Source organism: Cupressus sempervirens, chromosome 8 (assembly GCF_028749045.1).
Source record: "Cupressus sempervirens isolate cs-2001-9-10 chromosome 8, ASM2874904v1, whole genome shotgun sequence".
NCBI lineage: Eukaryota > Viridiplantae > Streptophyta > Pinopsida > Cupressales > Cupressaceae > Cupressus > Cupressus sempervirens.
The window spans coordinates 291,798,149-291,814,767 of NC_143125.1; the positions used below are offsets into that span (position 1 = coordinate 291,798,149).

A 16,619-nucleotide genomic window follows, 5' to 3' on the forward strand; every position below is an offset into this window, starting at 1 on the left:
TATGAACTGAGAATAAAAGTAAATGATTGTATAAATGTGATAATGTTTTAAATAAAGAATAATTATAAATTACTGCAACAAATGAATATATTAACTCTTCAAAGGAAAGAAATGAAATAGTTACCAGCAAATGGATTATGAATCAAGAATAAAAAACCAATGCTTAATTAAATGGGCAATCAGAGTCAATATTATTAGTTGAAACATACAATTTTATAAAATTCATTGTATTTAAACTATAAAGAATTTTAACTATTTAGACGCGACATATGAATTATATAAACGCAATTTTAAACTAGTCTAAGATGCACTTTAACTCCTGCAAAGACAAATTAGACATAAATACGGAAACAATAAAATTTCACAATATCTATGCTCATCAAATTTAAATTGCAATAATGACCCAGTCCACTTGTCGGAATTTTAAAATATTTATAGAAAATAAATAAAATGTTTATAAAGGACACAACTTAATAATAATTTAAAACTCTAATGCAAATAAATTAAAATAAATATTTCTTACTGATCCGGAAATAAAATTATACTGGAGACACTCCTTACGAATGATCCATCTAATACAGTTTGACTCCAGAATTGCACAAGAATTCATTCGATAATCCACCAGTCACAAGCTTAGTTCAAAAAATCATTTCTTTATCAATAAAAAAACAAAAATATATCATTGAACCTAGGCTAGGTAAAAAACATTTAAAATAAATAATGAATTATCTCTTGTGTTTTACATCTCATATATTTATAAATGCGAAAGGGTGCTAATGTAAACCAGCACATCTCTCGGCACATGCTAATCACAACTGCCTTTCTAATAAAGTTGCAAGCTTAATATTTCTAATGAATCATAATATGACTCAAAACTATCGGAGATATATATTTGTCTTGTTAACTTTATTGGATAGGGTCGAACAACTGCTCTTGAATTGGGTAAGCTCCCGTGTGGAACCAAGGATCCCAACATCTGTCTCATTTCCGTTACGCGTCCATACCAGGCTTCCAAACAACTGTCCTTACTCTACAAATTCGAATGGTCTTCTCATTTCAACATGCGCCTTCATTGTACATCGGTCCCTTACTATCTGTGAGCAGCGTTTTTCATATTGTCGTCTCAATGAAATTCCGTTCTGTAAGTTTCCTTCATCAATTTGATAGCCTGGTTCGAATTCTATGCCTCCATGGTGATTCTTCTTCCTGCAAATAAAAAAAGCACAACATTAGAGGCCAATTACTAATGATAAATAGTATGTTTCTCATGCTTGGAAGGCCTTGTAAGACTTTTGACGGCACTCATATCTACGACTTCATGATTTTATCGGGCTCTTCAATTCCTTGGATTGTCTTTCAAACACTGTACATTTACAGTTCTACAATCTTTGATATGTCCTTCTACGTCAAGGTCACTATTTTTCATCACTGTTAAATCACGTATAAAATCCCTTGTATCCTTATTGAATACAGAAACTCTTTCCTTCATCGTATTTTGTTCTTCATTGATGTGCAAATAGTTCGTGCTATTTGGATTCAAATCAATTGCATATACAATGCAACTTGTCTGTGTTGTAGGGATAGCAAAGGGCCCTATACCAACAAACATGTCATAGAGGATCTGCCCGGGTTGGAATTGTGTTACCAACCTGTTGTATTCATGTTCTAATCTTGAGTTCCAGTATACCAGCCCATAATCCATCTGAAACGTGGCTCCATATCGTTGACTGTATGCAGAACAACTACCTTCCAGTAGATATCTTGAAGTTCTTGCCCAACCACCCTGCTACGCCTTGGCAAATTCAATGATTTTGATGTTTCTAATCCCTTTGCAACTTCCTTCTTGGGTGGCCCAAACCCACTTTGTTTCTTTCCCACACCATATTTGCAAGTGTAATAGATGTAACATTCTAGTTCATCATTTTTACGAGAACTTCACTTGATCACTAAGCCAAGTAGTGCAAGCAAGATTTTGATATCTAGAAGAGGATATGTCAAACTTGCAACTGGAAAGTGCTGAATACCAATGAAATCCCGCATATTTTTTAGATCAAAACTCCAATATCATAAATGGAGGCCCTAATTTTTGCCAAAGAATAGGGCTCCATCATGTTGTTCAAAGGAAGCCAGTTTTTGCATTCCCAGAAGTTCAATGAGAGAGAATCTCATCAAGGAGAAGCATAGTGGAGGATTGGCTAGACATTTTGGCAGAGATAAAACCATAGCTTTGGTTGCTAAGAATTATTACTAGCCACAGTTGCAGCAAGATGTGAAGAAGTTTGTACAGAGTTGCAGAGTATGTCAGATGGCGAAAGGAGTGAAGCAGAATACAAGGTTGTATTAGCCATTACCTGTACCAGAGAAACTGTGGGAGGATGTCATCATGGATTTAGTTCTTGGATTACCAAGGACACAACGAGGGCACGATTCTATTTTCGAAGTGGTTGACAGGTTTTCAAAGATGGCGCATTTTATTCCTTGCAAGAAGACTAGTGACGTTGTTCATGTGGCAAAGTTGTTTTTCAGAAAAGTGGTGAGACTACATGGTCTGCCAAAGAGGATAGTTTCAAATCGAGATACCAAATTTGTTGGGTATTTTTGGCGTACATTGTGGAAGAAATTGAAGATAGAGTTGAAGTTTAGTTCATCACATCATCCACAAACTGATGGACAGACAAAAGTTGTGAATCGTAGTTTGGAAAATTTACTGAGATGTTTGGTTGGAGACAAGCCAAAAGGATGGGATATGATTTTTCCATAGGCAAATTCGCATATAATAATTCTGTCAACAGGAGTACTAGTAAATCGTTATTCCAGATTGTATATGGAAGTAGTCCCTGAAATGCTTCTGAATTGAGGCAATTGGATAGAGGAGAGATAAGTAGTGCTGAAGCAAAAGAATTTGTTGAACATTTGAAGAACATCCATGAGGAGGTGAGGAAGCACATCATAAAGATAAATACACAGTACAAGGCTAAGGCAGATGTAAAAAGGAGGTATAAAGAATTTCAGATTGGAGATGAAGTCATGGTTCATTTGAGAAAGGAGCGTTTTCTAGTAGGTACATATAATAAGTTGAAAAATGAAGAAGTTTGGATCGTGCAAAATCATGAAAAGGCATGATTCTAGAAATGCTTATGAAGTGGAGTTGCCTCCTGAATTAAATATTTCACCAGTATTTAATATTTCGGATTTGATGGTGTATTATGGAGGCGATGGAGAAGAAGTGGTAGAAGCACCTAGTTCAGCTACAAAGGAGATTGAGGAGATACTGGATAGTCGTGTTGGAAAATGTACAAGGAACAGAACTTATGAGGAATACCTGGTCAAATGGAAAGGGAGGCCAGTCGAGGATTCATCATGGCTAGCAAGGGACAAGGTTAATCGTCTTGGTTTTCCTCTTAACACCTGAGACGTGACGGAATCACTTCTCAAATTACCTCGAGTGTCTGATGCAAGAGCATCTTGGGTGTAAGAGCAATCTTGCATCACCCAAAAATATTTTATTTTCAGTCTTTTCTATTTTAATAAGGACTAGTAGACAGGGTGGTTACTATTTATGGGAACTTGCTCTTTTTAGTAAGTTTGTCATACAAGTTCAGAATGTTCTCATTTTCTATATGAAGGTTCATTCTAGAGTTATAAGCCTACCATAAAAATCTCATTGCTCCATCTTAAGTATCAGAGAAGTTATTGCAAATTTTCGGTGGAAAATTTTGCAGAAAAATCTTCGGGCTCACCGTTGGAGGACTTAGAGTGCCCAGACAAAGTCCGAAAACTCAATGGAAGGGCGGTTGCACGGTTTTGAGCCTGTAAATCATGAGTTGGCGTTTCTGAAAAGTGGTTATAATAGCCAGTCGAAGCAACAGTTCGAGAGTTGTGGCCTTCCGAAGTTGGGCTACCTGAAATATCTAAAATAATTGTCAAAGATATATTTGGCCGACTCTATATGTATTGTTAGGGTTTGTCAGCCCTGGGTATTAAGTTTCATTGTTTAGAACCTTCCCGGGCGGTATAAAATTGCCTATTTAATAAAGGCCCGAACATTTTCTAGGACAACTCTGGGTGATAGTTCGCAGCACTATCTTGCAGATTACTATAATGAAGGTGCCCATTTGGGTTAGCATATTGTAATTAGGAATTTAGCATATTGTAATTAGGAATTCTGTAATTCCGCATTTGCAGCAATAATAAGAAGTCCATATTTTGTTCTCGCATTTGTTGTTGTTTCTTTGTTTTCTGTAATGGTTTATGGTATTAAGGGGAGCACCCTTCATCATAATGTAATTCATCTAGCTCATTTTACCAAGTTTGAAGAATACAACCACACTTAATAATTCAGCAAAGGGAACTTGTTTTTCAAACCTGTCCAGCTTGCTTTGGTACTCTTCAAGAGTTGAATAGTTTCATGTTCATAACTCCTCTTTTCATTTGTTCATAACTACTCTTCATCGTTTGAAGTCCCATTATCTTGGGTTCTCTCTCTTTCAAGAAGATTATTTTGACAGTAATTGAGTTCTTGATTCAAGATCTGATTCATTTTTTCTTTTTTATTACATAGTAACTATCAAAAGATTCAGTAGCCTTGACCTTCTCCAATTCATTTGAGTATCCATCAAAGACTATGATAACCTCCTCATGCACAAGTATAGTATTGCTCCCTGAAATATTAGAAGACTTTTCATCTTTTGATATTTTTTATATCATCTAGCAATTTTAGAGACCAAAGTTTCATTATCCCTTTCTTCCATTTCTATAATCATTCTTGAAATCCCACTGGCTTGCAAGGTTTTGGCTCTGCTACCACTCTAAAGACCTCAAGATTTGTATGATATAAATCTTTGCTTTACTCAAACTACAAAATTTAAAAACAAACTACAAAACATTCTCTTATACTGAACTACAAATTTCTTATAGATCATTCAAACATTCAACAGTGCTTACACAAATTCACTAGAAGCTACAAATTCTGGAACCAGTTTATTCATAGAAAACTGACATAAATCTCTCAACAACAGCTTGGGTTTACAAATTTCACTTACTTTGTAGAGTTTGAACTACAAAAACAGAGGTAATTCATGGGATTTACCATTTTCATCCCTTTACCCAGCAGTGCTCAACAAAAAAAATAATATTGAGCATAACAAAAAACATTTCAGAGCGACAGAGTCATCTATATATACCTACTTAGGGCGTTTATTGAATTGTGCAAGGAAACTAAATTTTGCCCCTTTCTAGAAGTTGATAGAAGATACAAAACAAAATAAAATAAAGCAAAAATCTGATTTTTTTGCAATAAGACAAAATTGCACTGTTGGCAGCAATTTGATGTTTCCTTCTAGGAGACAACTATCACTACAAGACAAAACTAGGCTTCTTCAAGAAGTTGATGGTTCTTACTAGAAGAGTCAAGACCAAAATCTGATTCTTTTCTTCCTACACAAGATAAGACCGCATGACTGGCAGCATCCAATATTTTCCTTATTTTTCTAGGAAAGGACGGAACTACATAGTTGGCAGCCAGCACTGCTGTACATGCCAGGTGGCCTCACTTTATGGGTTCATCACAGTGGCATTGCATTTTCCGCTACCAAAGATGGTTTTATCCATTCAGAGGGCTTCTAGGATAAAAAGTATGCTTAGTTCTCTAATCACAGTATTCTTTCCTTCCTGACTAACATTTATTTTGATTACAAATACCACAGCCCATTTTGTATTAGTTCTTAATTTATACTGCTAGTTCTGGAAAAGATTCCAAATCGTGCGAAGTCTTTCACTAATCGACAATTAAGGCCACGGTCAATTTCGATGTATCTTGAGAGAGTGTGATTGCATTTAGGCGCTGGAGTTCAATATATTAAGTATATTCTAGCTTGTACATAATTGATGTTTATAGTTGATTCTTATGTTGAGTTTTTCCGCATTGATTTGCACAGGGTAACTCTCTTGAATTATAATACAATTGTTGTATTAAGCCAAGATCCCACAAGGTTATGATAGCTAAGAGTTAAGACACATGGGCTTTGGATAAGGTAATGTCTCTATCTCTATTGATTTTCATCCTCCATGTTGCTCAATTTTAAATTGGAATCAGTGAGCAACAACACAATGAATAGAAGATACATATTGATTGCAAAAGGTGTAGAATATCCACCCTAATTACAAATGACTTAGCATATCCTCTTATGGAATATTTCAAATCATCAATATGGAACTACTTTCTACCAATACAATAGCTTGGAAACTTCTTTGACTAACGTCTATCTGCTAGAGTTCTCAAACTAGCGGCGAGTCTGGCAAGTCTAACGAGTCTAGCAAGTCCAAGCAAGTTGTGGGCTGAGTCAACATAGACGAGTTAGAATGACTCTAACTCGGACTCAGTTGAGTCAAACGCATGACTCATCGTGACTTGTCGAATCCGAGCCAGGCAACTTGGCTGGCATCAATCTAAAGTTGGCATTTAAAAAACATGAAAAAGAAATTTACATTTTGTTTGACTTATTTCTTCCTTGCAGCCCTAAAACATTCAATTTGAGATGCAAAAGTCACATTTAGAAGCAAGTGGGTCACTAATTTTCAATAACATCATCAGCTAGAAGCTACATGAATGCCACCCTTTCCTACAACAGCTGCAATTTCCTGAGTTCTTGTGCTTTGTTCAACAAGAGATTTGGAAATTGCAATTTTGGGCTTTATCAATGTTTTTTTTGGCATCTTAAAAATTCAACAAAATGACGCATACTATAGAGATTTATGCAGTTCTCAAGGAGCTAATTTGGTCTTGGCAGCAAAGGTGCTTCCTCTCAACCATGCCCAATACCATGACAAGTACCACACCTAGGGCACTACCGCTAGACCCTACAAGGTGTGTTGCCCTCAAACCCCTGCAAGGGGTGCTGGCCGTTGACCTTGTTGGCGGTATTGCCTCTAAACCTCCATTTTATTTTTGAAGTACACTACAACTTTGAGTTCGTATAGTACGAGTCATTATCTACACTCTTGTCATTAGTCTTCTTGGATACTACTTGATGTATACCTGTCATCTGGAAGACAACTTTCTTTTGGGGGACATGATGTAGTCCTCATAAATGCCTATTGTTGTGTTTGATAATATTGGTTATATGTCAGTGTATTAATTGCCGTCAATGTATTAATTTGTGTTTGTACTTATGTGGTTGGTGTATATTTATGTATTTGATCAAATTAGCTTCTATTTGATGATGTCATTGTGTCTTTAAGATTTATTCAAAAATGGGTCCATGAAACAAGTTTTAAATCCTTTCAAATCTCTAAATATCAACAGGTTTCTCGCTTTGCCAAGTCATTACTAAGCAACGAGTCGAGTTAGCATTGCCAAGTCCAAGCCAAGTTCGAGTCCGAGTCTAGGAACTATATTGTGTGCCTTGTTTCATGTTCCTAGGAATTAGAAAGTAGTTCTCCTTAAGCCTCAAGATTATGACATAATGCAATAACAAATTGGTGTTATGTGGCTAGTAGTTGTTTGGTGTCTCTTCAGTATAGATCCTCCCTTTTGTCAAATCATTTGCAAAAAATCAAAGACTGGTCCTTCAAGGTGCAAGGTAGTAAGCTGAATATCTGGAAGTATTGCATAACGTACAATGGGAATAGGGACAACATGCCTATCACCCTAGTGTTTCATGATTAAAAAATAACTATATAACTTGGGAATAAGAATCTTCTAGATTAAACTCTAATTTGTAGGATGATCCAAGTTCCTTAAGCTTTATGTATTTATTTATGTACTTATGTATTTGATCAAATTAGCTTCTATTTGATGATGTCATTGTGTCTTTAAGCTTTATTCAAAAATGGGTCCATGACACAGGTTTCAAATCCACTTAAATCTCTAAATTTCAACGGGTTTCTCGCTTTGCCAAATCATTACTAAGTCACAAGTCGAGTCAGCATTGCCAAGTCCAAGCCAAGTTTGAGTCCGAGTCTAGGAACTATACTATGTGCCTTGTTTCATGTTCCTTCTTGAGCCTCATGATTATGACAGAATGCAATAACAAATTGGTGTTATGTGGCTAGGAGTTGTTTGGTATCTCTTCGGCATAGATCCTCCCTCGTTTTTGTCAAATCATTTGCCAACAATCAAAGACTGGTTCTTCAAGGTGCAATGTAGTAAGCTGAATATCTGGAAATTCTGCATAAGGTACAATGGGAATAGGGATAGCATGCCTATCACCCTAGTGTTTCATAATTAAAAAACCATATAACTTGGGAATAAGAATATTCTAGATTAAACTCTAATTTGTAGGATCATCCAAGTTCCTTAGGATTATATTGTCTCTTCTATCATAATTTCTACTAAATGGATTAGACACATAATTGTGACATTCAATCTCCCTTCTCTATCAATTAAGTCTTTACTAACCAGCGTCTTCTATGCTCTTGCAATCTGAAAATAGATCAAAAAATTACTTGGTTCACATTATAACTCCATGAAGAGCCTCAAAATTCAAGAAACACTTTTGGCTGAAAACAAAGATTTTGGGTTCCATGAGAAATCGTCAATTTTGACAAGGGATTTCATAATCACTAATTCCAAGAAGCACCGGTTTCATCTTATCTCACAAAAATAGTTGTCATTCCAATATCCATGATTTCCTTCTTGTCTCATTCAACTTCTATCCAACCTTGTACAAGTATAAATGACCATTGCAATTGGAAATAGGCAATGGGGGAAGCAATCCCAAGCATCCTACTAATTTATAGATTGCTTAATTCAATCACTGAATGGGCATTTATGAATATATGTATGTTTGTTATACAACATGAGATAAGTGTGAGAGTTAGTGATTAATCTTAGGAGAAAATAACCATGCATTCTTTCTTATTGTATGCTCATGAGACCTTAGATTGTTATAGGATTGGTGATAGTGGTGAAGGATGCCATTAGACCTCGCTCTTACTAGAAATTTCTCCCATAATTTAAGTTTCTCTAGGTTAATCATTTTTTCTTTCATTCTTTTGGTTTTGTCTTGTTCGTTCCTGACTAAATGCTTAATTGAATTATATAGTAATTCAATTGTCTTTCGAATTTGTACGTGGAAAACTATGGTACGGCACATCCATCCTAGTATATGAATCAAACTGGTTACAAAGTAGCTGTATCCATTGGCAGGAAGTTGTTGTGATTGACTTTCCAGGTTGATGCCCACAATAAGATCAAGAGGTAAAGTTATTTTTGTTTCTACAAATAATAATTGCACATTCTTTCAAACAGTTTCAGCAAGCCATTTTTTCCAGTCTACTATGCTCCAAGTGTGTTCTAGGGTACCAATAGTTGTATGTTTGGGTTGCAAATGAAAGGAATGTATTTTTGTATAGCATGGGAAATGTTTGGTATTATGCATTTGTAATAGATCTCTCCATGGAAGTTTGTAATGGTTCAAGAAAATATACAGTTGCAACTGTATTTTTCCTTTCACCACATTTGTAGCTGCAACTATAATATAACTTTGATGTGTGCATGAAAACATCTAATGTATTACCAATGCTATGTAATGGTCATTCTTTTATTGCATATGAGTCATTGCAGTCATATGACGGACCATCAAGTATGTCCATTACATTTTATGTAACCTTTGGTTTTCATTTTAATGGAGATCTAGTTCTCTTGATGCTCTATTGCATATTTTCCCATTTCCAATTTAGACATGTATCAGATACAGCTTGGATACACATCAAATAATGTACCCATGTGTGCCCAAATAAACTTTATTTTCCAACTGTGCCAAATGCTATGTGATTCAATATTTTTTAAAATTTGACATAAATCTTCCCAAATTTAATTTTAAAAAACTTCATTGATACAATTATTTTATTAAAAAATACAGTATAAACAAAACCTACACCAAATGAGAAAGACAATTGAAATGCTTTTCTATTTCACTGACCTATTTTTTTGGGTTGTCTTCCAATGCTATACTTTACGTATTGTAAAGTGTTGAAGTAATCTATAATTATTTTTGTAGTATTTATGTGCCTGTATTTCTTTTGAAGTAATGAAAATATCCTCTATTAACTTAGAATTTTTTGTTAAATATATGTGTATGTGTTTTTTTATTATACCGTATCAAGCTGTATCAAATTAGGGGTATTAAAAAAGGGTTGTATCCATATCCAATATCGTATCTGTATCTGTGTCCATGCAACTTTGGTTTGGGGTCAATCATTTTTGATTAAACACTATTTCTATCCCGATTGAGAAAAGATTAGTTTTATTCTGGATGATGTATGGTTGTTCATGATTTCATACTGTTAATCGGGAAATATTTTTAAGCTATCCTAAATGCCAAATATTTAGAGGACCATGTTCAGGACATCTGCACCTTGCTACTGTCCATGAAGAATTCAAATATATCACTGTAAGGGATTAGAGTAATGTTGTGCATGAGCAAGGTAAATTATCAGCTATAATAGAGGTTTTATGTGGCTAGTTGATCTTGATTTAGCGACAGAAATTGGTGTCAAGTATACATCTGAGTATAATGACCAATTATTAGAATCTTATCCTATATTATTTGATTTAAAAATCTATTAAGGAGACCTCTAGGAACACACTTCTGAGTCTAAGCTAAAGTCAGAGTGTGGGAGATATTACCCACTCTTAAAATGGGCCCTTGTCATCCTCAATTTGTTGATAAACCTCTATTTCACCCTCTTTATGACAACCCCTGGCCCTGAAGGTGTAACAATAGTTCTAGGATTGTTGACCTACAGTTTTGGGACCTAACATATTTGTTGATTTCTGTTACCAAATTAACTTCATTTCTCAAGGGTTGGATGAAAACCTGGGTTTAGAAGTTGTTCCACTTCGAGCACTCCAAGTCATATTCTTTTCTTTGGATCAAGAAGTGTGCTGATTTGTTAATTACAAGGCAATATAAATTGACCTTTGGTGTCCCAAAATTTTATTGATGAAGTTCTGTAAATGTTGTTTCATTTGGATTTTTGTGGAGTTGATTTTGGCAACTCGTAAATGAATGAAATAAGTGTTGTTTACTAGAGATAAACAAAAGAAATATCACTTGATCAAGGATAGTTATAACTTCACTTTGCATGCTCACAAGAGCAAGTCCAAGCAATCTTGGGTTCATATCTTCAAGAAAGGAAGATGGTTAGCGGAAGCATTGAACCATTCCCCTTGAGTGGAGGAGTGTTAGCATAAGCACTCCATCTACTTCAATGGCTATGACAATCCAAATATTTGGACAAATGCAGACAAACACTTTTACGATTTCGGTTACAATGGTGTACCGTTCAATGGTAGCTGTGTTATCCTTTGAATGATTTGTCCCTCATTTTCTAGGTCTACCTTGCTTTTGGAAACCAAAAGCACTTACATTGAGGAGTTGTGACCTAAAAATGGATCAGAATATGGGTGAAGTCACACTATGAGTCCATTAAGAAGAGGTTCGCTACTTCAGGGTCACTTTTGATGAAGGGAACAAGTGTCCTGAGGTGGACGGTAGATGGGATTTTGGCTTTTCTGCAAAATGACTACTTCCGATAGGAAGCAACCAACTCCAAGGAGTAGCAATTTTGTAACCACTGGAGTTGTTTTCTAATCATCAGGGCAATTTCAAAACCGCTAGTCTGCTGCAAGTGATGGTTTTGTCCAGTATCAGAAAAACAATTGTTGGCTTTCCGCATTCCACATTTCCTTCTTCCCGGAGTCCTTTCAGCTTCAATTTGGGCTTTGACAACCATAAAAATCATTATAATTGAATAGTGTGAATGGGGAAAGCAATGCCAAGCATCCAAGTGATGTACAGATGTAGAACTTATTCATAGAGTGAGCATCTGTGACTTTATGTAGACTATAGCAGAATACAGAGGGAAGTGAGAATTAGTGAATAAAAATTGGAGTATAGCATTGTGTCCTTGCTTGGTATAAACCCAAGAGGCCTAGCTTGAAATTGAATAGGATATAGCAGATCATGAGGCCATTAGATCTCACTCTTGTTGAATTTCCCCCAAAATTCAGGTTTTTCCAGGCAATCCTTGTGTCTTCAATGCTTTTGCCATTCTCTCTTGTTCATACCTGTTCAGTTGCTTATTTAAATGCTACAGTGTTTCAATCGTCTTCTGCAATTGACAAGCTACAGTATAGAATATTCATCCTAGCATGTGGATCATTTTTGTTTACCCATCCTTTTTTGTTCTTCTACATGATTTATATTCACCAATAGAAACATTTTTCACCACTAATGCATTCAAAAGTATTTGATAGTGAATGACATTTGCAGCAAGCACAGGAATATGACATTGCTACATGTTAGAATTCCAACAAAGAACCAAAAGCATAAATTTACTAGAACTGCTGTAAAGTCTGAAAACTAAAAGCTGCTTGAAACAAAAACTCTGAAACAACTAAAAACTGAAATTTGTTGCAGCTAAAAAGGTAAAATTGAACCCATACATGACTGCAAGTGCAATATCAAAGTAGCAGATTTAAATCTTCTATACTTGCAAACATATCATTGATGAATTTATAGAGCTTATCTTCCACTGACAAAAGGTTCATGTAGCTCTAAATTACTACATTTTATATATCCGGCTTCTTTGGATATGCCCTAAAAAAATCCAGAAGCTACCTCAGGTGAAAAGTGCAATCCAGGACAGTTTGGTCACTGCAATGATTGAAACACACTATCAGACCTGTGCACAAAGAACAGCTCCCCCATGAATCATCCCCTGCTTTGAAACCTACTAACCTATTTCCAGATAATTTTGCATTTTTCTCTTTTGATGCATGCTGGGTAGTTACAATTCTTTCCTAAAGTATACCAACCTTCTAATACAAACCTGTTTATTTCATAAATAGCATTTCTATGGATAGTATTATTACTAGAGTCTGACGTTTAATATAATTAATTTTGAAAGGACTACAAATCTCACTGCTCAGCAGAAGATAAGGTTTCGAGTTGAGATGACAGCTATATCAACAATTTATTTGTTGCAAACTCTTAAACTATGCACACTTGGAACAAAGCTGCTAATCTGTTCTAATACTAGAATTTCTGCAGAATAATTTTGATAATATCCAACAGCAGCATAGAGATCAAATCTACAGCAAAGGGCATTTCTTTGAAATTGACTAGAAGTGTCATTCAAGCGACTCCCCTCCCGTATCAGCCCAGAAACAAAGGAAAAGCTAGCGGCAAGCCTAAACTAAACGATGATAAAACATTGGCATCTGCTTTGAACTCTTTAAAACAGGAGTTGGTGTATACAATGCCTAAGTTCAATGTTCTGTGCTAATTAAGTTTGTAAGCAGAAAACTTCCCGAGCACATTTAAATGATATCAGACTCAATTAAATCAAAGCATTGCCCATGAATTTGTAGTTTGTGCACAGACATTCCCCTGTTTTTAGCGGAGATGAAGTTTCTTCAAAAACTAAATTTGAGATGAGGGAAAGAGCCATTTAGTAGATATCACTTGTTAAAATACCGAGGAGTCCTTGGACAATCAAAACCTGCGACAGGATCCTTGTCAAGGCTGCCAATGGCACGTTCCTGTGACGTGGGGTGTTACCTGAGTTAAGGATCTCATGCGAGCAACTCTTTTGTTATCCACCTACGAGAAATTACACGACCAGGGTGAGAAACTAGAGGGCCACTGGTGACCGGATATAAATATGTGCCCCGCGTTTTACCTACGAACCTAACAATGCAGCACAAACTGTAGGAAGCCAACCTGTATTGCCGGGAAAAAGCTAAGCAGAAAGGTGCCAGTAGTAACTCAGCAATAAAGCACCCAGCATGAGGATGGGAAATCCATCAAATTCTAGCTGGTTTAGCTTTTCAACATTGAGAGAGCAAATTCCGACCCCGTAGCGACTCCCAATATCAGCCACTTAATAGACTACATCGCAATGACAGCAAGTCGCTCGACTAACCATTACAATTTTGAACAAGACAACCGACGGCCAAAAATATCAATCCTCCCAAATCCTTACAGGACGTGACTCAATCATCCATGGCGGGTCTTTATGACCAAATTGCGGATGTCTTCCATACGCTTCATTGATTTTTGAAATCTTGCTATCTTCTTTTACAAACCAAATCCTGATCGAAACTTCTGCCAGTGACAGAACCGAATCTTGCAACAGAATAGATGCTTTAACAAAGAATGTTATTCAAACTAAGTCAAACACTAGAGTTTTGCAGCCTCGCATCTCAGACATCCTTCCCCAAAACACGAGTAACATGTAAATTCAAATGGGTATGATCGTGTTCCTCATCCCATCCATTATACACACATCAAATGAGCTTACGTGTGGAAATCCAAACGTTTGATGCTTTCACAAATGGGTAAATACAAAATCTGAGAAAGAAAGAAAAAGAAGTAATCAGAAAGAAAGAAGAAAACAAGTACTCGTTTTTTTCACTGCTGAACGATGGCTCGCCTTCTAAATCTGTCAAAGCAAACACCAACATGGCGACATTAGTCTAATTGTAATCCAAGTGTGCAGTGACTCAGATTCTAACATTTTACAGAGTGCATCATCTTTATCATACCATCATCTTTCATTTGTGCTGGCATTGTTGCCCTCAATTCACAGGCTCAGCACCACCAATCTGTTTCCTTCAATGGCGATCGTTGAAGGTGGTGTCGAAGGTCAATCTAATGAGAAGACAAGAAGTGCTATTACATGAAAAAACGATGAACTGCCTGGCTCCTCCGTGCTTCCTTCGACACCCTTTTCAATAATAAAATAGTGTTGGATCACAGGCGAGAGAAGAAGATGATCGGCAAGAAGCTAGCAATACGCATTTAGGCGATTAGAGCGAACAATAACAATGGGTTTCTCTTCTACTAAAAATGTCGCGTCCATCAAAATCTTTCTCCAAAATACATGCAACACCCAAAGGAAACAATGGCGTACAAGAAAGGAGCAGCTTCAATTTATCGTAGAATGGCAAAAGATAAAATTAGTAGACCGAAGCCTGACCACTTTTGTGTAGTAGATTTGTTTTTAAATTGATGGAAATAAGTTGAAATACATGTTTGTCAACATTTATGTTTTAATATAGGAGATTACTATAATTTGATAGTAAATTACTCAAGCATATTCTAAATGATAAGTCATCTTTGCTAAAGAGTTATACGGAAAGAATTACATAGAATTAATAAATCATATTTGTTTAAGTTTAGAGGGAACTTCTATACTATCTATTATGATATTTGATCAATTAAAGTACAATTTTTTAATAAATATTTTTTTTTAAAATATCATTGACTCATTTTTTCTTTAAAATAGAGAGATTAACCTAATTTGAAAAGATTTTATTAAGATAATTGGAAGACTCATTCTTATGTAGTGATTACGAATGAGTTAGGATTTATATTTAATGGGTAAACTAGATGTTATAATAAATGTGATATTAATAGGCAAGAGCCTACAACACAACAGTAAATTGTGAGCCTCTTATCGAAGAGGTCTTGGGTTCAAATCTACTCACGCTTAATAAATAGTAATAATTAATCACAACACAATATAATTAATCTTGGCTCCGGCCTCTTATCGTGTGTGTGTGTGTGTGTGTGTGTGTGTGTGTGTGTGTGTGTGTGTGTGTGTGTGTGTGTGTGTGTGTGTGGGTATTTAGTTTCAAAATGTATAAAAGCAAATGTATGGATATTTAGTTTCAATTTTGATGAAGATGTTGTATAAGTGTCAAATATGTGTTCATCTAAATGTCTTTATTTAACAATTCATTAGAGGGATTGTTTTTTGTAGAACACTAAAAAATCTGCTTACAACAAGGTTTTTCACTAATTGTTCATCTAAGCCAATTGAATGATTTTATTGTCCAATTAGAAGTAATCTTATTCTTCTACCTCCTTGTCATTAAAAAATTATTAATAATAATAATGAGTCTTTTCTAAGGTATTTGATTAATTATCAGCATTCAATCACCCTAATTGATTTAATAATTGCCCTAATTATTTAATCCTCATTTAACTTAGTTAACTATTCTCCTAAAGATTAATAATTCTTTGAGTGTTATGTAACAAGCTTCATATTTATGGCCTATTTATGGACCTCATTGGGCTAACTAGTTTCTTTGGATTACAAGTTTGTTAAGTGGGTCAAATCAAAAGGGGCATATCAAAGTGAATTTTGATGGTGCCTTGAAAGGCAGCTTAAGTCCTTCTAGTGTTGGAATTATGGCAAATGATAGCTCAGTGAGTATTGTTTCTTTGGGTGCTAAAAGAATCCAAGAAGGGACAAATAATGAAGCAGAAGCACAAGAAACATTGTGAACAAAAGATGGTCAAATTATTGTATGTTGATTCATTAATTATTGTGAATGAAATACTTAAAGGAAAGGTATTAGGATGGAATTTAAACAAATTTATTAAATTGATTTGCAATAGTTTAAATACATTCAAGGATCTCAAATATCTCATATTTTAAGGGTCTAAGTAATGAGTTGTTGGATACACCCTCCCAAGTAGTGGTGGCATTAAATGAGCATAATGTTGAGGAAATGTGGGAGGAACACCACGATTTAAATCTTCATCCTCTTTGTATATCGTAAATCGTAGATGGAAGACAATAATGCAACAAGGTGACAAGCA

General features: G+C 35.4%; 1 protein-coding gene across 4 annotated transcripts in view; it reads right to left on the bottom strand.

Moving 5' to 3' along the window:
• The window catches only part of LOC149542571 (putative E3 ubiquitin-protein ligase RING1a), an 89,025-nt gene extending 73,992 nt beyond the window's left edge, over positions 1-15,033 (bottom strand). Inside the window, exons 1-2 of one of the 4 annotated variants that reach the window (XR_016355477.1) lie at positions 14,555-14,915; positions 14,412-14,451 (exon numbers count right to left, since the gene is read on the bottom strand). Coding sequence is in view for 3 of the 4 variants with exons in the window: in XM_089797473.1 (XP_089653599.1) it covers positions 14,412-14,451; positions 14,555-14,579 (65 nt within the window). In the remaining variant the exon portion in view is untranslated. Of the gene's footprint in view, positions 1-14,411; positions 14,452-14,554 lie in introns of all 4 variants that reach the window. The other 3 variants (XM_089797473.1, XM_089797474.1, XM_089797475.1) reach the window with 3 other exon arrangements.
• Between the last annotated feature and the right edge of the window lie 1,586 nt (positions 15,034-16,619).